This window comes from Ruditapes philippinarum, unplaced genomic scaffold (assembly GCF_026571515.1).
Source record: "Ruditapes philippinarum isolate M1 unplaced genomic scaffold, ASM2657151v2 ctg1151_1_1_1_1, whole genome shotgun sequence".
Classification (NCBI taxonomy): Eukaryota; Metazoa; Mollusca; class Bivalvia; order Venerida; family Veneridae; genus Ruditapes; species Ruditapes philippinarum.
Window position 1 is genome coordinate 101,734 of NW_026860326.1, and position 25,661 is coordinate 127,394.

Sequence of the window (25,661 nt, forward strand, 5' to 3'; positions counted from 1 at the left end):
TGGTATGGATATTACCCATGGCCATTAGATGATCTACATTGATGTTGTGTAACTCGTGACCACGACGTAGTATCTCAAGCGCACGAAATATATAAAAAGGCACAGATGTCACCTCTGTGCCACCGTAAATAAGAGAACGCGTTGTTTCAACAGATATATCTATCTATATAATAAAGTGATGTCAATGATTTTTTCTTCTGGACAATACTTTGAACATATTTCACATTTTAACAGAACAAAGAAGTTTTAATAGACGAGTTATATGTTCATACAAAGACAACATCCACTGAAGTCTCTATAACAGAGATATCGTTAAAAAGATTGTTCAAATAGACAAAACATTATCAGATGCATTGGTCATATATTCATACAAAAGCCGTTGTAATAACAAAATTTTTTATTCATGTTTTATAAAAAAAAGATGTGAACGATATTGTTAAAATGGGAAATACATTGAACATGGTTATTTATCAACATAGAGATGATGTAGTAAAAGAGATATCTATTCATGTAAATTAAATAAAACTAGAGGTATCACTTAAGCTGATTAATACCCCCACCAGAAGCTTTGACTTTTTGAAAAATAAGTGGTCTGAAGAAAAATTTGAACTCACTCTATAACTAATTAACTGTGTACAAAGAGTTATTTCAATTTATTGCAATTCCAACCAGGATCTTTACATAAATTTGTTTAATACTAAATTTGAGTGAAATATCTCATTCCTAACTCTAGTTATTGTCAGAAAAACATTTTTTCTATTTTAAGTCATAGTGACCTTGATCCCGGGGGTCCAAATGCCATCCCGACGAGGGTTTCCACATAAGGTTGCTAAATATAACGTTTGATTACAATATCTCATTTTTAACTGTCATCTTCCGGAAACAATTTACTATCTTTAGTAATGGTGACCTTGATCCCAGGGGACCAAAAGTAATCCCAACAGTGGTTCTCATATAACCTTGCTATATACTAAGTTTGATTACAATATCCCAATTCTTACTCTTGCAATTATCTGGAAACCATTTTTCTATTTATTGTAGCGGTTACCTCGATCTTGATCCCATTTATAGTAGCGGTTACCTCGATCTTGACCCCCGGGGTTGCAAATGGGTAATCAACCAGGGTTTTCACTTAAGATCGCTTTCAATTGTTATGTATGCAACATATTACACGTATATAATTTATATCTGACCAGTTGGTATTTCCAATATTATCATTGTTCTATTTTTAGAACATAAACTACATGTATGTACTAGAAGGTTCTTAACTGTTGTAGAAAACTCATGCATTATATTTAGATAGAAACTTCTGGAATGATCTTTATTGTTGAAGTTGCTAGATTATGATTACTTGAGAACATAATAGACCTTTCTGGAAACTTCTTAGTTAATATAATCTAAGGAGACATTTTTAATTAATCTTACCTTTTAAGTCATCAGTGATCTTTAAGTCATCAGTTACCTTTTTAGTCATCAGTGATCTTTTAAGTCATCAATATATTTGGAGTATTATTCAACTTGGAAATTAAGTGATTTATTGGAGCTTGGATTATTAATTATTCTTGTGGATTTTATTGTGGGAATTTATTCTAAAGTGTTCTTGGATTTAACTTGGATTTAACTGTGCTATTAAAAAAGGATCATTCCAGGATCAGACTAGACATTTGTAATTTTTATTTGGACTTCAGGTATTTGTAAAGATAATTTGTTATTTTATTTTTTTCTTTAATAATTTTTCTGTAATAAATTTGTTATTGTTACAAGTTTGTTGCTGGCTTTTCTTTCTCGTTACGCCTGGCTCGTAACACAATCAAATTTGTATCGGAAAACCATTTTTCTATACATGTATTAAGTAACGGTGACCACGACCTTGACTCCAAGGCGATTCAAATACAATACCAACCGGGGTCTTCATATAAGCTTGATATATACCAAGTTTGATAAGAATATCTTATTCCTAGCTTTAGTTCTTGTCCGTTAACCATTTTCTATTTTTAGGAACGGTGGTCATGACCTTGACCCAAGAAAATTCAAATGCAATACCAATCGGGGTCTAGATAAAAGCTTGCTATATACAAAGTTTGATAAGAATATCTAACGTCTAGCTTTAGTTATTGTCCGGAAACCATTTTTCTATTTTCAGTAAAAGTGACCTTGATTTTGTAAAAAAGATTATAACAATGTTGTTAAAAATGAGCAAAACTTTGAACATGTACATTTGCATAATGAAATTTTATTCAGACAAGAAAGTTTTCAATAACAAAGATATCTATTCATGTTAAAAAGAATTGCTAACAAAATTGTTCACATGCGCAATTCATGTACTTTAAACTTATACCTCGCATATTTATACAAACAAGATTATTATGTTATTATAGTAGAGTTATCTCTTTAAAACAAATATAACACCAAACGCGTGTACTTAAACACGTTAACACTTAGTTTACTACGCACATTTTGTTGTTTCCTTTTTCTTTTCAAGTTGAATTAGATAAATCATAAGGAAGTCAACATTCCATATATTCGTTGTTAGGAATATACTAATCTGTTAATATACGTTCTTTAACGAAGTTTTTAATGATTTATATGTTTCTTATATCTTATTTGTTCTTCAGTCAGCAACACTGAGAAGAACCATAGTGTTTATTTAATTGATTCATCCTCTGTATTTATGCGTGACTCGTGCGATCTAAATGGCTCGTATGAGTTGTGTACCTCGCACGATGAAGTAAGAAAGTTGTTAATATAGTATAACCTTTAAGTGTAATACAGAATACAGTGCTATATTGTATCTACCGTTTATAATACAGTCAAAAACTAATACAATATTTCATACATCTAGTATTATTTACAGCAAACTGTGGTTAAAAATACGTAAATTGAAGTCCAAAATAAGACACTCGCACATGCAGTAAATCTGTTCGCTCCATTTAATTGATTTATAGCACAGAAACCTGCAAATATAAGAGTATCAAGTTCAAAATAACTGCAAACAATTCTGATATCGTAACTTATTCCATAGGAATCTCGCTATATTATAAGTAAGAAAATGTATGATTACTACATCATCTGTAATATATTAAATGTCACATGATCAATTTATACCGTTTACTTTTTAATCAATGAATTTATTATTCCCTGCGGTCTGGAGACAGCAGGGTATTGGTACGCGTTTAACTTTTGAGGCATGGAGGAGCACGTGACCTGTTTTCGGTACATGGAGGAGCATGTGATCTGTAAACCGTACATGATTGGTTAATTAACCTTTTCGATGTTTCTTTAAAATCTATCTCAAATTTTACAAATACTGAAAATCTACAAAATTAAAATATTCGTAGTGGCATCTGCCATAATCAATAGAGATATTTTCTGCGTAAACTTGTGTGTTTACTTTATTATTTTTTTTGCTCGGAATTTTTAATAAAATGGTAGGCCTATTTAATCATTTTCTAAAAAAGAAATAATTGTTTTATCTTCGGCCTTCTCCGGTCTTCAACGGTCACCACTTTCCGAAGACCTTCTTCTATATTAATAGATTATTGTTAACTATATTCCTGATACAAACGTTTATTTACCACCCCCCCAAAAAAAAAAATAAATAAATAAATAAAAAAAAATATTGAAAATAGTTAAATGTAATATCTTTATATCATTAAAAATGTTCCCCGCAGGAAACCATTTTACTTGTAAGACTTATTTGACTCTTTGTTACCTCACATAAACAGAGTAGGGTCGTACTAAATTAACACACTAAGTATTTAATATCGGATATAGGTATGGATCGAACATAATGTTTTGATATACGTTCATTTTTCATGTTTAAAACAAAACGCTAACAAAAACTGATCTGAAAAGGATCTTATATGGTGAAACAAAAAGAGATAAGTATAATATTATAACACTGAAATCAAGCGACAGTGTGATGTGTTCCTTGCGTCACAAGCATGGGAAGTTATTTATCTATGATAATTTTGTTATCAAGATTTCAGGTGAAGTAGTAAGGAACGGAAAACAAAACCCGGGCTTGAATAATTATTTTTCACTTTTGCAAGACATGTCGAGATTTTAAACATAAAGTCGAAACTTATAATATATTATTGTTATAAAGTTTGTCATATTGTAAGATCTGTCAGTAGGACAGCGTGCTCGACGTCTCTTAGGACTGCGCCTGGAAAATATAGGATTTTTTTTCAAATTACATGAAAGAAGTACGAGTATTTGCCAGTGACGATGACTTTCGTAAGTTCAAAAAAGGACACATCCACGCCTGGATCTTGGGAAGTAACCTTCAATTATAATATAGAAGTCATGTATTAAGTTTCAAGTGAATTCCCTGAGTAGTTTTGCCTGCCAATATAATACCTAGTATTTTTTAATGTTCACAAATAGGTCATCACTTTGCAAAAATCCATGCCAGAGTTATTTGCCTTGGAAAGTGACCACCATTTTATGTATCAAAACTTAATTGGAAAAAAAAGTGTGAAGAAAAAAAGCAGACATCTTTAGTGGTTTATGGGATATGAATGTGTACAAGACGCTTAAACTTTAACCACAGTGATACGCCGCTGCTCTGACCGTGTGCGACGCCCGATTTGTAATATAGTCTTACTTTTCTACATAAAGTCGAGCTAAATCCAGGTGCAAAATAAATATTTTATTAATAGTTCATATGAAAATATTCGGTAAGCTTGTTCAGCAGAATGTAACGTTTTACCTGGTGTTAAATGAAATTCTTCCGAGCGTACACGTACTTCTCGTCCGAAAGAGAGCTGTGTTGCCACCTCACACCGGAACGCAGCTCTTGTTGTTTCCTCAGTTGTCATGGTGAATCGTAATTTTGAGGTGCGCATGTATTGAAATTGAGTAGAAACAGGTATTCCGTCATCTATAAAGTCGTCTGCTTGTGTAGGGAAGTGTCTCTAGATGTAACAAGAACATAAAACAATGCATGTACAGCTAGAAAATCTTTAATTACAGGGATAGACTAAATGCGTGAAATACTACTTTCTTTGCTCGTATTAAAAGATACACAATTGTGACGTAATAATTAATAATCATACATCATCTCGTATCATAGTTCGGAGACTTTTTATAAAAAAAAAACGTGTCAGAGTAAAATCGTAATCCAACACATGCACAGTGCAGGTATTACCTCGTTTAATGGCTCATTTTTCCTGGGGTTTTCTTATTGCGACGACAGGGAAAGAGATAACGATAGAACTGTCATATTCAGATGCTCATACATTGATTACTTTTCTGGACGACAGGGAAGGTGTATTTACATTAATTAATTTAATTAGAATCGGTGACAGAGATATAGGATAGTGATATACAAATGTAATCAAGAACAAAATTGCGTAATGAATACCTTCCGTGGATTATGGAAGAAATTATACAAGGAACATTAACCAGTTATTCATCAAGTGACATAATTCAGTCGTAATCCGTGCAAAACAGTAGATCAACTGTAGTAAAGTCAAATTAACCTATTTGGTTTTAAATGAGACATATAATTGTTTGCCAAGTGTAACACCTACTCTAACATTATAATATTCATGTTTGTCGTTTCAGAATTGTAAAAAGAAAGTTTCTGAGGCATAATGTGCCTGTAAAGTAATGCCTTTTTAAAAGGGTATAGTAAACGAATGTGTTGCCAAAACAGTGACGTTGATGCTGAAGCTATATTAAGGACGTTTTCGCAAGTTTTTATATTGACATATAGGCAAAATTAAAACTGTTCCATAAAATTTCTTTAAACTTGGCATGTTATTAGAATATGATAAAAGAAACATTTTAAGCGAAAAAAAAATTGGGGTCACCGTTCTCGTTTTTGAGTTATCTGCCCCGGAAGAAAAATTTATACTTACTTGAGGTCATTTGAAGGGCAGATAACTAACTTATACATACGTAAATAATTTCTTGTTTTTACTTCTGGATAATGCTTTTCTTTTTATTGTTGAATACAGTACATAATTACACGCAATTCCTTATTTCGTTCCTGTTAATTTTTTTCAATGAAAATAAAGGTACTTTAAATTCATAAAAGGCCAATTCTTAAGAAAAAATGCACAGGCTAAGAGAAGAAGTGGGAAAATAAACTATCCACTCTAAATTTGTTCTTGAAATTTTGCATATCAACTTAAACGAAGGTAAGCTTCATGAAAATAAGAAAAAAAATTATATAGTTTCCATTCATTGTAAATTATCTGCCCTTGAATTTAACGGGAAAGTCCAATTCAAGGGCAGAAAACTCGAAAATGAGAACGTTGACCCCATTTTTTCCGTTTAAAATGTTTCTGTTATCATATTCTAACAACATGCCAAGTTTAGAACAGTTTTAATGTTGCCTATATGTTTATATGAAAACTCCGGAAAACGTCTTTAAAGTCGTCAGTGTAATACTTTTTAAAATAGTTTGTATAGAAAAAAAACCTTACCTGAAATAACCCTTCTGGACGAATTTTCTTAAACCATTGTATTTTTGTAGATTGTGAGCTACCAATGTAGCCTCTGCATGAGAAATCTACCTGCCGCCCTCTGTCAATAAGTGACCGGTTCTGAATCGGCACAACACCATATTCATCAGTGAGTGCAGCGCTGATTTGTAGGTCTCTCGGCAGCACTTAAATACATTATATAATTAATATATTTGTGCTACCAAATACATTGTAGTTGTGTCTCTTTAATTTGGCAAAGTTTGCAGCAAAGCGAGTCAAAAATCTAAGAGATCAAGATAGAAAAGTTCATATGCTATTGAAAAATGGTAAGAGTAGATAATTCGAAAGCATTTGCACGACATCTTTACTCATTGAACGATGAAATATGTATTAACAAGTATAAGCATTTTCAAAAATGCTTGGAATCGCCGTTCAGCCATGAATATAGAAATAATATTTCCTTTCTTGCCTAATACTTGTATGTGGTCAACACATAAAGCCAACAAAAATACTTGATTTACTCTACCATTCCATTGATGTCAAAATGTTAAACGCGTTCAGTTAGATTCTTCTGGGTCAGAATGTAGGAGATACTCAGTATTGCCCATGAGAAAAATATCACAATAACTAGACTCGTAGTACAATACGTTAGACTACATGCACTACTTAATAAGTACGTGCATCAATCGGCAAATAGAATTAGCATCTTGCGTAATTAACAACATATTAAAATTGATGTCTGTGAACATGCTATAAATGGAATTTACGTTATATACTCCGTCGACTGCTTTGCGAAGTTTCTTTTTCTAAAACGGACTATAACTGACCTGCTATATTACAGGTATGATGCATTAACAACACTCATAATATTAAACTCGCCCGGAAGAAAGCATTTGCTTTTAGTGCAAGTGTTGGAAAAAAAATCTTTTTAGGCTACATTTAATAATCAGAAATGACATGTAGCAAAAATATTGCAATTTGCTGTGTTTATCCTGCAAGAGACTAAAGACTGGTACTGAGTTCGTACTTTGATAATGGTATTTTTCAGTTGTACGAATAAGTATCCTGACAAAACATGGCGGTTGGGCGAATCCATTTAAGCATCCCTTTTGACGTCCATTTTTTATCATGTGATACTAAATTATTCGCTTTGATTGGCTAAAGGCAAGCGGTGTACAGGTAGAACTGTTCAAATCTTGTCAATTGTATATATCGCCGTCCAGGAACGGCGATAAAATGATTCTATCCGTTAGCGATTACGGAAGCGGCTAGGGAACATAATGCATCCTTCTTCGATTACTATTAAACTCCTGTGTAAATAATTGTGAAAGTGTAATGCATGCAGATTAATAAAATTTCATATGCTATGTCTTTATCGCAAAATAAAGGCGATGTTGTATTCCTTTCATTTTGTGCTCTTGTTTTAAGTGTTGATGTTGTTCTGTTGTTTTTGTGTTTGTTGTTTTCCTGGCTCATTTGTGAAAAAATAATCGACTTAAGACACGCGCGTGTGTGTTCAGGGAGAAATGAGTTGTTAATAGTTAAAAGTTATTCGGTATTCCAAACTATAAATTTATCAATTCAATAGACAAGCATTTTTTCACTCATCAAGAAGTTTCAAATTTTAAACATTCCATTAATATGTTGTTGATCCGGAACGCATGATCTGAATAAGCTGGGTAATATTTGTCTAATGTCTAATTCAAATAATATAATCTGAAGTACAATTTAATCGTTCAGATGTTCAATTATTTCCGGTATCAAAAAGAAAACAAATAACCAACTTTATTATTGGTTTTAGAATGGCATGTGTAACAAATTTAATTTAATGAATTCAAGAAGTGCCTTTTCAAACCCATCCATCCCCAACATATGGCATTCCAAAGTGTTAGTCACAGGGAAGATATGAAGAGATCATCGTTTGTTAACAAGAGCATGATTTTAAGTCATGTACATGTGATGATATATCTTATTCAAAATCAGTTAAATACTTAAGGCAAATACTTATGGAATATCTTTTTATCAAGGTGAACATTTAATAAAATTGTTTTGATAGAGTATCTTAAAGTAGCTGCACCCTAAAGTTATAAATAAATTCTTGCATAGATAAACTGAGGTACAAGTAAACCATAAAATATGAAAATATAAATAAAAATTTACTCCTGATGAAATTGAAAACCAATATATTGTGAAAATACTTGACCGATTTAAATGAGAAAGGGAAGGAATCTTTGCATGCACTGAACTATATTGTTATAATTGTTAACAAGCTATAATAATGTACAACTTGAAACAATAACTTCCGTAGGGCTTTATGAGATCAACCAACCAGTAATGTTTGAAAGTGTTCAAAATGTGATACGAGCTGTATACAGAGCAGAAAAATGTAAAAAGAAATGTACAAAGAGCAGATGCAGAAGAAAGTCACGGCTCATTTTCTGAACGGGTTAAGGTTCTTGGGTACTGCTCTAAAGTATTTCCTTATAAAATTTATCTGCCTATGAAATTCTATTTTGATTCCCTGGTTGTTTATATTTATACATCTCACATGATGTTTTTTTTTTATAAAGTATATGATTCCCCACACATGGACTCTCTATATATATACATGGACTCCATTTGGCAAATTTAATTTTTTGATGACAAAAGGTCAGATCACCGTATCTGCTGTTGTAACTATAGCAAAAGAAAGGATAATTCAGACATTCAATAATATTCATCTTTCGAATTAAAAATTATAAATTGTACAAAAAATAATAATTTCATATCGAGACCTAGTACCATTAAACGTTACATGCATTACTAACTTACAGTATAATACCATAAATGAGTGTGATTTATAACTAACTGGACATTGAGAGAAAGTTTAAAAAACAACAGAGCCAACACTAAATAGATACTGCATAAATAATCATGTATGAAGTTTATTTATATTCAGCACTTGAAAAAAATAACCTGTATATACATTCAATAATTTTCATGACCCTGGGGTATACTTTTTTGCTAATGACGGTCGGTCGGTCGGTAGATCGCATGATTTCCGCCGATTATATCACAAAGTCTTCATATTTCACATACTGATTTGTCATATTTAGTAGATAACCCTATTTAGTTTGGGGTCACTAGGTCAAAGGTCAAGGTCAAAGAGTACTTAAATGTCAGAATGGTTTCCGCTCATTATCTTGAAAGTTATTTATCAAATAGTCTTCATATTTCACGTATTGATTGAGCACAACTAGTAGATGACCCCTTTTAATTTGGGGGTCACTAGGTTTAAGGTAAATGTCACAGGAGCCGTAAATGTCAGAATTATTTCCGCTCATTATTTTGAAAATTATTTATCACAAAGTGAACATATTTCACATACTTATTGGCTTATTTAGTTGATAATCCCTTTTGATTTTGTGGTCTCTAGGTCAAAGGTCGAGGTCAAAGATTTAAATGTCAGAATGGTTTCCACTCATTATCTTGAAAACTTTTTACTAAACATCATACGTCTTCATATTTCAAGTATAAGTCATATGCAGTAGATGACCCCTATTGATTTTAGGGTCACTAGTTTAAACACCAAAGTCACAGGGGCTTATATGTCGGAATGCTTTCCCTTCATTATCTTGAAATCTTCTTATCACTATGTTTTTAAAATTCACATATTGATTGGTTATAACAAATAAATGACGCCTATCGATAATGGGGTCTTAAGGTCAAAAGTCAAGGACATAAGGACCTTAAATGCCAGAACAATTTAAACTCATTATCTTCAAAACTACTTGTTATCAAGTCTTTGTGTTTCACATTTCAATTGATCATCAATAGTATATGGCCCCTTTTGATTTTGATATCACAAGGTCAAAGGTAAATGTTACAATAGCCTTGAATGTATAAAAAGGTGCCCGCTTACTCTCTTGCAACCAATTGGTTACCAAGTCTTCATATTTCATATATTAATTGGTCATAACTAGTGGATGACCTTTTTTGATTTTTGGGTCACAGGTTAAGGTCACGGGGCCTTAAATGTCGGAACAGGTTTTGCTCTTTTTCTTAAAAACTATCTATTATTAAGTCTATATGTTTCATATATTGGATTGATCATAACTAGAAGATGACATTATTGATTTTACGTTCATTAGGTCAAAAGTCAAGATCACATTAACCTCAAATGTAAAAGTGGTTTCTGATTAATAACTATTGAATGGCAAGTCTTACAATTTACCAACAGTATGAGTCAAGGGTGTCGTTCGACATTTCTTGTTTTTGTTTTTTGTTTGTATTTACGTTGTTTTTTTTTTCAAGTTTGTTTGACAAGAAATATTTTTATAATAATTCATTAAACTATTTAGCGTTTTAGTGCGTTTAAAGCTTAACTATTGTTTGTTTTATTTGCAAGAAATAACCATCATTGTTCGTTAAACTATTTAGCGTTTGGATGCATTTTAAAAAGACACAAGTGAATTATTAGTTTTCTCTCTTGTTTGATTAAACAAATATACAAAGTCAGCCTAAATTCTTCTTGTACATTTTACGGTTAACCCCAAAACAAAGCGCTCTCCGCACGGTTGCTGCATAGTTGCTATCGCCGTCCCAATGTGGCTTTAGAAAGCCGAAATCAAACCCAGATTCTGTCCGATATATGGATCTGGAGCGCGGTATTCTACCATAGGCCAGTCACAAAGGCTTTAACCCTGTACTACAAATATTTAACAATTCTGATGCTGACTAGAGTTGTCATTTGATAATATAACTTATGACATAAACCACAGCACATGAGCGTAATATACCCCTTTATATACAAAGTTAGCAAAGCATTAGTGAAGCGCACGAATATTAGAATTTCACTAAAGGCGCGTCAACGAAACCTCACTTTGTAACTGTAAACATTTCTTATTTTAGATATGTGATAAATATCACAAATACATTATTTTATATCATCCATTCAATAAATTATCTATTAATATTTTACTTGTTCTTTATCCTCTATTTTCATCATATACTTACCATTAACGCGTTGTTCCATTTCAGCACTGCGTGTTGTCGTCAAAAAGTTTTCAAAACGTCAAGCTAAATCCATGTACAAAATTAATCTTTGAAAAAATTATCATATGAACACATTCGGCTAGCTTGTCTAGCCGTATATAACATTTTACCTGGTAATAAATGAAACTCCTCGGAACGTACTCTTACTTCTCCACCGGAATAGATATGTGTCGCCACCTCACACCTGAACGCAGCACTAGCAGTTTCCGCAGACGTTATAGTGAAGCGAAGTTTAGAGGTGCGCATGTATTCGCATGGTGTAGAGACTGTCAACCCGTCATCTATAGTGTCGTTTGCTTGTGTAGGGAAATGTCTCTGGATGTAACAAAAACATAAAATAATACATGTACAACTACTGTTTATTATTAAACGCTACAATTATATTGTGTTTATTGAAATAGTTTCAATTACGTCATTTTAAAAACGGCATTTACGTCTTATTGTAGAAAATCTTTAATTAGAGCGACATACTAAATGCTTGCAATACTACTTTCAGCGCTCGTTTATTCACAAAAAAGATACAAAGTTGCGAATAAATCTCTTCAGTTATTAGTAATCATACGCAATCTTAACCCAAATAGCAAAACCCTAACCAGGATCCATGTAAGAGGTTTACAATTCAGTAAATATTCGTCCTAGATATACGTGTATTTGATATTGATTAGTCACATATAATAAGGATCCTGTAGAAAAGTTTCTAATGAATGCATTAATTTATGGAGAATCGATGCAAGAGATATGTTAAGATTTGATAGTTAGACACAAATGTTATCAAGAAAAAAATCTGTGTAATGTTTTCAAATGAATTGGATGGATTGGACAAAGAACACAAATCTTTAACCAGGAATGCATAAAGTTCACAAATTGACATAAATCAACGCTAGAGTGTTGAGAAATAACCTAACAGTAAGTCATCTATTTTAAACTATATATATGTAAAGTTAACTGGAACCTCTTCAGCTTTAAATGAGACGTGTAATTGCATTGAAAGTGTAAAATAGAGAAAAACGTAATCCATAAAGAATGTCCAAAACGGCAAAATTGAAAATGTTGCAGGCTCGGTTTGATTGAGTCTGTTCATGGACGGTACTGTCAAGTGCAAACTACCGCACACGCAGATGTGTTCATACGGAGGTTATCATGGAACCTTCAATGTGACACGTTAGTGCCATTCCATGAAAAGCGGCGTATGGTCCCCTAGCAAAAGAAAGCGTGTGCTTTAAACGAGAAAACAATGGACGGAACTAAACAAAATGGAATTTTGAAAGGGGATCAAAGGTTATGAGGTATACCCGCCTCTAGGGTGAGAACGAAAGACAAAATAACATTGAAACTTTGTCAGATATGCAGTACATATGTGTTAAATAAGGAATGACCATCGAATCATTGTAAAGTGTTAGCATTTTCAAAAATGCTAGGAATCTCTATTTAGCCTTTTATTCAAAAGTGGAATGGGCTCTTTCCAGATCAACCGAGTTTTTTTTTTTGCTTCTTTAAAGATAAATATTTCGAATATAGCGTATTCCGCAGAAGTCTTTACACTGGTATCGGGCTACGCACTGTATTTCTATATATACAGATATCCCAACCTTAATGTTTTTTGGTCGTCCATTATGTTATCATGTGAATAATGTGATATCTGATTACCTAAGAGAAGGCGGTGAACGGGTAGAAATGGCAAATGTTAAGAGAATATTTTGCCGTACAGGAATGGCAACAAACATTTCTCTTTTTTATTACATGTAAACAAGAGGTGGCCGCAACTTAGCACGCTGGACTATACTATATCTGCTAGTGGAATATGTATATAGCCATCAAATAAGCATGATGGTTGAATCAGAGCCTCTTCTTTAAAAGTCCAACGGGTGCCCGAGCCGGAGTGATTAATGTATTTGACTCAAAACTGCTTTCCTCTCAACCTTGTTGGTTCTAACTGCGCTAGCGTCTTCGGATAACCATGTGAGAAAATATACAGCTAGCTTACAGAATGTTAGAACTACCAAGGTGACCGATTGTGCCTAAAATAATGTACAGAGAGGCATTTGATGACTTCTTCTACCAGTAAAGCTGAAAAGTCGCTATATAAGCTATACTTTGTTGGTTTGACGTAAAGCCCAATCAATTAAAAGGGTGCATTAGTACCGAATTGTGACAAATTATAATAAGTCGTAAAATAAGAATGAATATAACAAATTTATGCATTAAAGAAACGCCTTTTAAAGTGTATTTAGTATACGAGTGGGTAATATAAAAACTTAACCAAAACTGTTACGCTGATGCAGAATCATACAATAAGAAGAGCAACCACCGGCCGGGCAATGCTCGACTTTTTTTTACTTTTTAAAGCAAACAACTAAACGGGTTAAACAAGTTTTTAAAAAGAAAAGTTTTTTTAAGTTTTTTTTTTATTTCAATATGTCTGTCTTGTCACTCTTGTTGTTTTATCCAAGCATGAATCTTTATCATTTTAATAATATGACGCAGTTAAAAAAAAGAAAATATAAGTAAATTTTAATCATTTTATGGTCAAGGTCATTTAAAGGCATATGTAAATTATTTCACCAGTCTGTTTGCTCACAAGTGTTGTTTTGTCCAAATATAAATCAAGTCCGTACATAAAAACACACTTTTGACAACTTAAACAAAATTCAATACTTTGATCTTGACAGTCAAAGTCATTAAAAACTCAAGGTTAAGGGCGGTTCAACCTTTTAAAATGTCATGTCACTGTCAAGGTCATACATAATTCAAGGTCAATTTAAGCTTGATATACATGAAGGTCCTGTGACCTTACAGATGTTGTGACTTAATATGAAGTTAATCCATTGATATAACACAGTTATAGCCAGTTACAGAAAAAAGGAGGTCAAGGTTACCAATATGTTTATTTAGTAGCAAGTCTTGTTTTGGCCATGTTTTAATCAATAAGTACATAAATAACAAAAACGTATAACAATTTAACCAAAATTAATAATTTGACCTTGAGGGTCAATGACATTAAACTTTAACAGTCAAGGTAAAGGGTAGTTCAGCCTTTAAGAAGGCATTGTCCAAAATGTTGTTTTTATAATCCATTTATTAATTACCCAGTTACAGTAGTTAAAATTCAATAATTTTACATTTATTGACTGACCAAGGGCAATTTGAGTTTGATTTACATGCAGGTCTTATCCTAAAGAATGTTCTGTTATAATATAAAGCCAATTCATTCAATAATAACAAAGTTATAGCCAGTTACAGCAAAAAAATGAAAATGTAATAATTTGACCATCAAAACAAGGTCATGCAAGGCTTGTCTGGTCAACTTAAAGGTCTATATCCTAAAGGATAATTTTATTTAAGTTTGAAGACAATCCATTCAAAAATAACAAAATTATGGTCACTAAATTTCAAAAATCGGCACAGAAAAAAAACAAGCAAAATTTAAACATTTGGCCTTGTAGGTCAAGGTCATTTATGAATGAAGGTCAAGGTTGTTCTAGTCTACATTAAGGTCTTGTTCCAAGGATTGTTGTAGCCAAGTATGATGACAATACACTAAGCACTTAAAAAGTAATGATCAATATATAAGTTTGCGATTGCAAGCGGCAACGGCAACGCCGAGATGACTGTAACAATACCTCTATTTTCTTAAAGTCGAGCTAAAAATTTTGGTGGCTGATTTGGTACATTTTGCGCGTTGGGTTGTCGATAGCGACAACACAACCTATATCCTTATCGCCTTTTCGTCTTGCCCCTAGCGAAACAAACCAAACGGCGTGTTGTCGCACTGTCGTCTTGTCGACCTTTCTCTAGCAAAGCACGCCAAACGGCACTTTGTCGTGCTGGTGGTTGTCTCGATGTCGCACTGTTGTTTGACTTATAAGCCAATCCTTCGATTTGAGCCGAGCGACTGTGTGACATAGCGACAACACGATACACAAAAGCGATCTAAATCAGCCACCATGAAAAACTGGTCGACATAAATTACGACGATGTTTTGAAGACGCCAGTGTATAACTTTTTGATATAGTTTGTATAGGAAAATAACTTACCTGAAAGAACATGTATGGTGGCTTTTTCTTGAACCATTCTATAATTGTAGACTGTGAGCTACCAATGTAACCAGTGCATGAGAATTCTACCTGTTCCCCTTTGTAAATAATTGACTGGTTCTGAATAGGGTCAACACCATATTCATGAATGAGTGCAGCGCTTATTTGTAGGTCTCTCGGTCGCACTTTAATGTACATAATATAATTAATACTTTTGTGCTGCCAAATACATGTAGTTGTGTCCTTTTAATTGTGCACAAATTTGCAGCGAAGCGAGCCAAAATTCCAAGATATCAAGATAGAAAACTTCATATGCCTTCGAAAGCATTTGTACATCATATTTACTCATTGAACGATGAAATATGTAATCAAAATGATTCAAGAAAACCTTGTTTAATAGCTGCTCTAGGCCGTTAGCGAGTACGGACATAATGTATGCTGTTTGCGTTTACTATTAAACTCCTATGGTAAAAATGTAATGCATGCAAATTTATAAAATTTCATATGCTATGTGATTATTTAAAAATAAAGACGATGTTGTATTCCTTTCATTTTGTGCTCTTGTTTTTATGTGTTGATGTTGAGTTGTTATTATAATTGTTTTCTTGGCTCACTAGTAATATATTAATCGACTGTATGCCTGTTTGAAACATATGGCGTTCCGACAAGCAGGGGAATAGACAAAAATAAATCCTAAAATAAAGGGCATGGCTTAAGGACAAGAAAGTACTTTACAATCCTTACGGGATTCGGATTGTTAAAAGGGTTTGCGTGTGTGCAGAGTGGAATGAGTTGAATTTGTTTAAAGGTGAAAGGTATTCAGAATTTCAAACTATGAATTAATCAATTCAATACACACGCGTTTTGTTCTCATTCATCAAGTAGACTAGAAATGTAAACAAGGAATCAATGTTGTTGATTAGGAAGGCATGATCTCATTTAGCTGAGTCATTTGTCCAATTCAAATAAATTAGTCAGAAGTATATTTTAATTGTTCAGGTGTTCTATTATTTCAATTATTAAAAACAACAGATCCAACACTAAATAAAAACTACATAATGTATTCTGTATATTTATATTCAGCACTTAAAAAAGATTACATGTACCTGCATATAAATTCATAAATTTTGTTTAAAAATTCGTTTTATTGACAAGTCATGTTTTTATCATTATTCATTAAACTATGCGTTTTAAAAAAGACACACGTAACATTATTATTATTCTCTCATCACAGGTTTATACACAGATACAATGTCAGCCTAAATTCTTTGTTGTTCATTTTACGGTTAACCTCAAAACAAAGCGCTCTCAGCATGGTGGCTAATCAACTATCGTCGCTTCATAGACAACAAATTTAGAATTACTCTACTATACTCGTTCATTATTCTCTATTTTCAACATATACTTACCATTAATTACGCGTAGTGTCATTTCAGCAATACCTAACGTTGTGTCCATGCCGATTGGTTTGTAAGTAACAGCACATTGGTACAACTTAGCATCGTTACAGTCCATTTTTGAAACTAGAAATGTTGCTTTCAAATAACTGTTATAAACGTTGTTTACATCAATAATTCCGTCCAATGTGGGTGTCTTAACTTTAATATCACTTGGTGCATTTTGACTCATTTCAGCTGCTTTTCCTACGTGTATTTGAGCGAAAGGAATTGATTCCCGTCTGATGTACATTGAATATATTGACTGGGCAGAAATCAAACTTTCCGATTTACATTCCATCACAACAACTTCCGTTGGAGCAACGTCCCAACCCACAGATATCGTACTTGGCTGTAAACTCATCGTCTGTCCTGAAACTATATACAACATGTATTGTTTGTACTGAAATTAAACTGATGTACTGAAACTAAACTGATCATAGCATATTTTGAGAATTGTAATATTGCGAATACATTTTAGCAAAACCAACAAATGAGGCTATTATATTTTATTTCAAATACCTATGCGAGATTCCACCTATATTCAAAAAGATTTCACAGAAAACTAGTTTGGGTATTAAAAACTAAGCATAATTCCTTGCAACTCTGTATGATATATACGAGAATAGTTTACTAATTTATTTACATTCTTTAAATTCTCAACCGGGGTTGATGATTGGGATGAAGATGAGCCGCGTGTCCATTGGCAGAAACGCGGTTACAATTGATGGATACCGTCGGGATGGATATTCCGATCAGATGTTCAACGGATGACCGATTTCAGTACACTCAGAATATATCCTAATGACTCTACATTTATACGTCAACATAGATAGTTTATTTCATTCCGATGAAGCACATGAGGACACACAATACTGGTATTCAGAGAAACATCATGGAAAATAATGAAATAATGACGACTTTCATAGTTTAAAAATTCATAATAAATTCACATTGTACGTGAAGTAACAAAGTTCATAAAAACAGTGGTTGTTAAAAAAATAAAGAGGTCATTACACATTGTAAATGACAATACAGTGTACTTGTTCTATTGGACTCAGCAATGTATAATACGCTCATGATATTAACACGTTGTAGTTGTATGTATGTGCAACAAATTACTGATGCTAGATAGAGTACGATATGCATTTTATATAGATATTTGGACTCAGAAAATGAAAACGAGGCTAAATTGATAAGATTTGATCTGAAAATAATTCCTATTGTTTAAACGCTGAGAGTTCATCGAATGTGTAATAAAAAATGATAGTCAGGTTTTTATGATGCCAATGTAGTCGCACAACAGTTTACCTTCCATTTACTAAGGTCTTTGAAAATTAAGATGTATTTGGATTGTAGAATTCTCATAAAAAACTGGTCATACGTTTTAAATATTTTCAACATTTATAACCTTTTGTGTTGAAGATCCTCAAAATTATAAAATAATCTACACAAGTTTGTGTTTATTTGGAAATAATGTTCATACGTCCGAAATAAACAAACTGTCTGAATGAGAATAGCAGCTTTATTTCAGTTGATGAGTATGATTATAATATTCATCGGTTTGTAAGTACTCTTTGCTCAAATGTACTTATTACAAGTATGAAAATATCAAAATTCTTGTCTAAAAAGGCCCGTTATGACCTAAAAATGCTATTTAAAAAAAAAAAGAAAAAAAAACATTTGTATATTTAATGTCAATTAATTACAGCTTTCAAACTGCGCCATCTTTTGTTTAGTTTGTTATTTTTTTTTATTTATTATTAATCCGTTTTAATAAGTACTGTACAGTTTTTTTGATTGTTTTTCATGGGAGTCAAAATACAACTTTGGTTACAGTGTGCTACTTTATTGACAATTTATTTCATATTCAGCGCTTCTTTCTCATAGCAATAAATACATGTATCTAACGTTATCTTAATCCATTGTTTACTTTATCCATTTTTAAAACATTATAAAACACTTGTTTGCCCTTTCTTATGAAAACAAATGTGTTCATTTATGAGGCTGAATGTGCCTTTATTTAACTCTTTACTGTTTAGCCCCTTCCCCTACATCCACCCGTAACGTGCGGAACGTAGAGGCAGTATAGAAATACAAAACTATATTTGTATTATCAAGAAATAACAATAATGTCTGAGAAATTTCCACATATTATTTAAATACGTTTCCAAAATCTATTGAAAATGAACATGTTGTTTTATAAGTTGAAAACAAGCAAAAAGGCACTTACCATAAGCGAAGAACATAAATGTTGCTGTCGCGAGAATTTTTATTGCAATGCTCCACATATTTACACGTTGTAGCTCCAACAAAAATCACAATCCTTATTTATTCTAAACTAACGCAAGAATAAAATTTTGTATCAAATCAGAATGATCTGTTTGATAAATTGTAGTTTTTCAAATAAAATTACGATGATGTCATATCTTGTTACCCACAGAAAAGTAAATAATGACAAGTGTTTTGCCGCCTTAAGAACTTTATAGGACATTATAAATCGTCTTAACAGCCTTTGAAATACAAGTTACAATGACAATGAATTTATAGGCCAAACATTAAATAAATAAAATAAGATAAATGTATATCAATAAATGTTTATAGAACGTGTCAATTGTCATACATGTATCTTTTACGATCCCAACATGCATGACAATTGGCACGTTCTATAAACATTTATTGAACGGGATATATAATATGATGTAAGTATACATTGTTGTGTACAATACTGAATTCTATTGCTGCCAAACATATATTGGACGAGACGCTTGTCGAGTTTGATATAGGTTTCGCAGCTATGTACGAGTCCAATAGAATCAGTATTGTTCTTAACAATGTATTCTTAACTCTTTATTAATAATTTATGACATTTTGACAGAACTTCAATTACTTGTATAATTAGGAATCAATTTAGTAATTAAACCTGAAAATGGGGCTAGATGGAGTGTGCGTTTGATAAAGATACATTGGGCTCTGAGAATGAAAACAAGTCTAAATATGTTACGACATGCATTTGATATGGGTGTTTTGGACTCTGGAAATGTAAACGAGGCTAAATTGATAAGATTGGATCCGATAATGGTTACTATTGGAATGCGCTGAATGTTCATTGGTTATTTTTATAAGATGTTAAATAATAAGAGACATTGAGATGTGCGCACATGTCATTAAAATACGTTACTAACATACTGTCACGTTCATCACTTCTCACTACCCCTTGGAGCGCGTGCACGTCGCTGAGAAAGCACAGTGCATCGGCAGAAGATTTGAAGACTTGTGATTGCGAAAAATAACACAGAACATGAACTGCAGAGCAGCTGCCGGTGTCTAAACTAATGTCAAGGGGAGTTAGTACAGAGGACGATGATGGTATGTTAGAGTCCGTGAGCCCTAGTATTCATTAAATATAGACTACAGACTACAGACAGACTGCAACGTGCATGCATTATCCTGGTATATATCCTGACATATAGGAGCGGTCACGCAGGCTATAGGCTCGTGCATCCAAATCAGGTATGTATATTAACACGTAGCTGATCCAAATAAATGAAATAACTCGTCTGAAAGATCAATACTGTACATAAACGATATATTCATTATATAGAGTTTAAATAATGAGTCTACTAGATGAAATTATCCAGTTGAATTAAAAACGATCAAGGTATGTTTTTTATTGTTAAATGCATAATTTACTACATAATTTTCATTACCAACTTATATCCCATCACTGGCAGGGTAATTGATATTTTATATGTTTGCATACTTTGACAATTTATAGATAATGTATGTGAATCGCAATGTTTAATCGCTGAATTTCGCACAGCTAAACCAGTGTAGGATTCTTATAAACGGAGGCGTGACTTTTTTTCGCCTCCTTTATAAGAATCCTACAATGGCCGGCGGTAAAGACCTGAATATCTACAATGGGGTTATACCATGCGCGCGCGCATCCTTAAAGTTCTGATACCGCGAACACTTCATCGGCCGGTATTTCGAAGAAAAACGAGTGGTGTGAAGAAATCAGAAAAGGTATGAATTTAATTTGTTTTGCAAAGAAGGTGTCCTAACTTCTAGTTTTTTATACAAAATGTCTTGAAGTAACTCTTTCTTGTTTTGTCAGTATTTCGCGTTTAATGCGATGCGATTTTGATTCTGGATAGTGCGTACACCCGGGGTTGAAATGTTACAGAAAATGAGCAAATATCGATTAAACTGGCCGTTTTAAACGGCTGGAAGTTATTCTGTTGTAGAATCCTTTTCAAAAATATATTTTCAACCTTCGTTCCAATTCATTTGTACTAAAAAGTATTTAATCGCACTATTTACAGAAAAAAGAGATTATGATATTGCGTACACTCTAAATATCAAGATACTGCGTACACAAAATTGTGTTTTTCATACTGCGTACACATAACTATGCTATAGAAAGTACATTTTATTCGACGCAATCTAAGGTTTATAAAATGATATATGTAGTCAAGTGGCTTTTTCGGAGTACCATTACAAAATACACATGCAGCGTCATTCCTCTGAACGTAAGTACAAATGTAAATGCGGCAAATCGTTCAAGACATCTCATTATTTAAAACGCCATGAACAAAGAAAGAAGAGCCAATCAAAGGATTCAAATGTGATGAATGTGGCTTGGCCTTCTCTAATGGTAAAGGTCTTAGTGATCACAAAGATAAGCACGAGAATAGAAAAACGTCATCAATGTGGAAAATGTTGCAAAGCATTCAGGTTTAAATGCAATCTTTACAGACACTCCAAATCGCACGAAGGAAATGTATTTACATATAAACATTGTGGGAAAAAAATTCCAAGCAAAGCAGCTATTTCGTCTCATCTCTCATATGCAAGTAAAGATCCTCTCAAGTGCAGTATTTGTAAAAAAACTATTCAGTCATACAAAAACTCTTATGAAACACACGAAGAAGAAACACAGTTAAAAGTTCGTAGAACATGAACGCATTCCAAAGAAATAACTTGCCGCAAACATTTTTAATTAAAGTTAAAAATATTCTTGTGCAATTTAATTCACCATGTTTTTGTCAATGGATCATGGAAACATAATTATTCTGATATGTTATCATATCAAAGTATGATTTTAGAAATAAGAATGAGAAGTTTCTCATTATCTTTTATAATATTTTTCTTTCTATTTTTAAGTCTAGAATTTACTATGTAAATTATAACAAATATTAAAATCAATGTGTTTATTTTACAGAAGCAAGATAGCTTATATTTTAATGTCTTGTATTTGATGAAAAGTTAAGTTTATCATGTAAACAATTTCAATTATTTTTTGCTGATTTTTTTCTTAAAGTGGCTATGACTTTGTTATTTTTAATTGGATTTCTTCAAACTTGAACATAACAATCTTCTAGGATCAACCTTCAAGTTAACTAAACAGACCTTGACCTCTACTCCTAAAAGATCTAGACCTTTAAGGTCATATTTTTTAATTTTTATATTCCTTTTGCTTTAACTAGCTTTAACTTTGTTATATATGAATGGACTGAGTTCATATTAAGACAAAAAAATTATGACTTAATTATAACTTGACCTTGGATCCTTTATGACACTGACCATATAGGTTGAACTATTGAAATTTCACTGAATTTCGATATATTAAACTGACCGTAACTTGGTGATTAATAAATTCATATATAGAAAAATTACCTTTTGGATAATACATTTTATATGGTTGAACTGACATTCACGTTAACTTTGGACAAAACAAGATTTTCTTCCAAACAAATATATTGAATGTATAATTTAGATAAAACCTTGAACTTAAAATGACATTGGCTGTCAAGGTCAAATTAATGAAATATCTTGTTTTTTTCTGTTATTAGCTATAACTTTGTTATTTTTAAATAAATTAGACACAACATCTTTAGGTCAGGACCTTCATGTATATCAAACATTAATTGACCTCGACATATGTATGACCTTGAAGATCGAGTTATTGAATTTTCGCTGATTCTTGCTATATCTGGCTGAAACCTTCAGCAATCAATGGATTATTTCTATACTATACAAAACACCCTTTTGGACCAGACCTCCTGAAGAGTTGAACTGACTTTGACCTTAAGCTTTAAATGCCAATGACTGTTAATAGCTATTTACAACATGAACCTTCTTGTACTATCGGACGTATATTGCCCCGCCTCAGCGAAGTTATTGTAACGTCATCTAGAATTTTTTTCAAAGCATTATTGACTTGATAAACATAAAAAACATAAAAATCGTACAGGTTACTCTGGAATGTTTTTGACATATTCCATTTTATATGTTTTCTTTAGTTTAAAATATAGTGTATTTTTGTATGAAGACCCTAACTTTCTGAACTTATTTTCTTTGCCAAACAGAGATATACATTTGAACTGGTATATCGAAATCATTAGCAATGCATATATAAGGAACCAAGAGAAAAAAGATGAATTATAAAGAAACGGCTCGTTTTTATTTAATATTTTCAGCAAGTTAAATATTTTAATGTGAATGCTGTAACTTTTATATACTAATACGGCTATCTCTGCAAATTGTTTTTTGTATGAAGTTTTTTTGTGTTTTTTTTTATTGTAATGGAACAGCGTAAGATTGTTATTTTCTTTTTATATTTTACTTTTGTTATGTTATGAATAAAGGGCCGGAACCCAAGCAATAACAATGTGTTGTTAAATATTTTTATTTGTACAAATAAGTAAAACAACAAAACATGATAAATCAACATTTTTATATAATGCATGAACCGTCTACTTAAAACATAATAAGGGCATGTAAGAATATATATGTAATTCAAAACAGGCATCAATTACTTATTTCTACATTTTTTATTTTGAAAATATTGCCCTGCGCTGGGGAAAAATATCGTTTAAACATCGATAGAATTATAGGCAAGAACAATTAGCGTTCACATGTATGATTATGAAGCAGTTGATCATTTCTGTAAAGTTTCACTCATATTGCATTTTAGTATAATAGAAGTAATCTGGACATATTTGAAATAGAAGAATAATTAGAGCCATAACACCGACAAAAATTATAGAACTAAAATATGCTAACGATATGCACAACTAGACCTGGTACTGATCATTCTTGTAAAATTGTACCAGTAATTTTTTAGAAATAGTATGGATAAGTTTTGTGATGGACTTGCAGACAAATGGTCAGACAAATGTTAGCCGAGTCAAATTGCTGATATGATACTAAAAAGAAAAGAATATGTTGTTAATTCACTGCCTTTATTCATTCTAATTAAAACATGGCGGAGACTGCCGTTACATAACAACATGTGGCATAATAACATTTAACTAATTGTTCACAACTAAAAATAACAATGTTTCAACTTTACTCATGTCTAAAAGTACATGCAAAGAGTATTAAAATATAAGTCATTATCATGATAATACTGCAATGTAAAATGTTTGGAATGAATAATAATAACATGATTAACAACACAACATTGATTATTTATATATGTGATTGAAATAATAACATATTAAACTGATGATTACTAAACTGCTACTATAGATACTTAACTTGAGAGTTTACTATTATGCATAAAATAATAACAATCTAAATCATTGGCACAAATGATAATACTGACAATTAATTTATTTGGCACTTATAACTGTATATACTTAACAAAAGATGAAAAATAAAAATGAATTTTTATATGTTCAGTTAGACAAAGAGCATATAAACAATGTTCAAAACAATATTTTATATGTTCGACTTTCTGTCGGTTTATTTAGCAATGTTCAAAACAATATATTATATGTTCGACTTTATGTCGTTTAATCGCTCTTTCCAAATATGGCATAATACATGCTTTTCTAAATAATTGTCTTAACAATTATTAAACTGTATTCTACTTATAAAAAGTTCATAATTATCATGTAAAATGCGTATTAACAATAAACAGTAAAAATATGATGATATAAAGATGAATCTCAAAATACGTATGTAAAACGTTTATTCGCGAAAACATATGACTCTAAACTCTAAACATGTTTGCAAGCAAAACAATACAATGTCATTGATAACAGTTACGATAAACGAAAAATACAATGAATAAACCTATCGAGGAAAGTCTTTTTCTTCCTCTAACTTGTAAATAATTACCTAAAAAGAAAAGAATATGTTGTTAATTCACTGCCTTTATTCTTTCTAATTAAAACATGGCGGAGACTGCGCCAAATTACCGCAAAGAATAACTAACGCAAAGAACGCGCAACATTTTTTAAAGGGGTGCCTTCATCAACCTCACACACTCCCCCCGTAAACCAAATGTCGGGATGGAACCCAAATGAACCCTTATCACTAACAAGTAAACACAAACAATTTACAAAATATATAACTATCATAAAATGAAATTTACTTATTTCAAAATAAGCTTTAAAATATTTCCCCAGATCTTAAATAAGACACTTTTGATTAACATTCTTTTCAACCTCTAAGATCACAAGTATTTATACAAAGACACTTCATTATTCATTGATTCTTATCTTAAGCGCTTCCCCAGGAAACCCAACGCCATTACACTTAACAATTTGACCACGCCAAAAAACCCATGAAATAAAAAGATGGCCAGTCTGTTCAAGCCATACCCTTTTGTTTATAGAAGTTTTGACCCATTGCCAACCTGTTCTCTTTAATGACGAACCCTTTGTTCCTGAGCATCATGCCTTATTAATTATAATCAATAAATG

General features: G+C 32.1%; 1 protein-coding gene across 1 annotated transcript; it reads right to left on the reverse strand.

The window, feature by feature from the left end:
* Positions 1-2,213: 2,213 nt before the first annotated feature.
* LOC132759655 (uncharacterized) lies at positions 2,214-19,382 on the reverse strand. Its single transcript, XM_060751465.1, has 7 exons — positions 19,175-19,382; positions 16,915-17,319; positions 15,506-15,690; positions 11,582-11,786; positions 6,438-6,622; positions 4,715-4,919; positions 2,214-2,954 (listed from the first exon to the last, which is right to left on the reverse strand). The coding sequence occupies exons 1-7, from the start codon at positions 19,230-19,232 to the stop codon at positions 2,845-2,847; spliced, it is 1,353 nt and encodes a 450-aa protein (XP_060607448.1). The 5' UTR covers positions 19,233-19,382; the 3' UTR covers positions 2,214-2,844.
* Positions 19,383-25,661: the final 6,279 nt, after the last annotated feature.

Excerpts from the sequence above, each read along its gene's own strand:
- LOC132759655 (XM_060751465.1), bottom strand. The coding sequence starts at position 19,232 with ATGTGGAGCATTGCAATAAAAATTCTCGCGACAGCAACATTTATGTTC. Across the intron at positions 15,691-16,914 it reads GACACTACGCGTAATTAATG|TGCGACCGAGAGACCTACAA; the intron begins GTAAGTATATGT and ends TGTACATTAAAG. Across the intron at positions 6,623-11,581 it reads GGAGTTTCATTTATTACCAG|TGCTGCCGAGAGACCTACAA; the intron begins GTAAAATGTTAT and ends AATGTATTTAAG.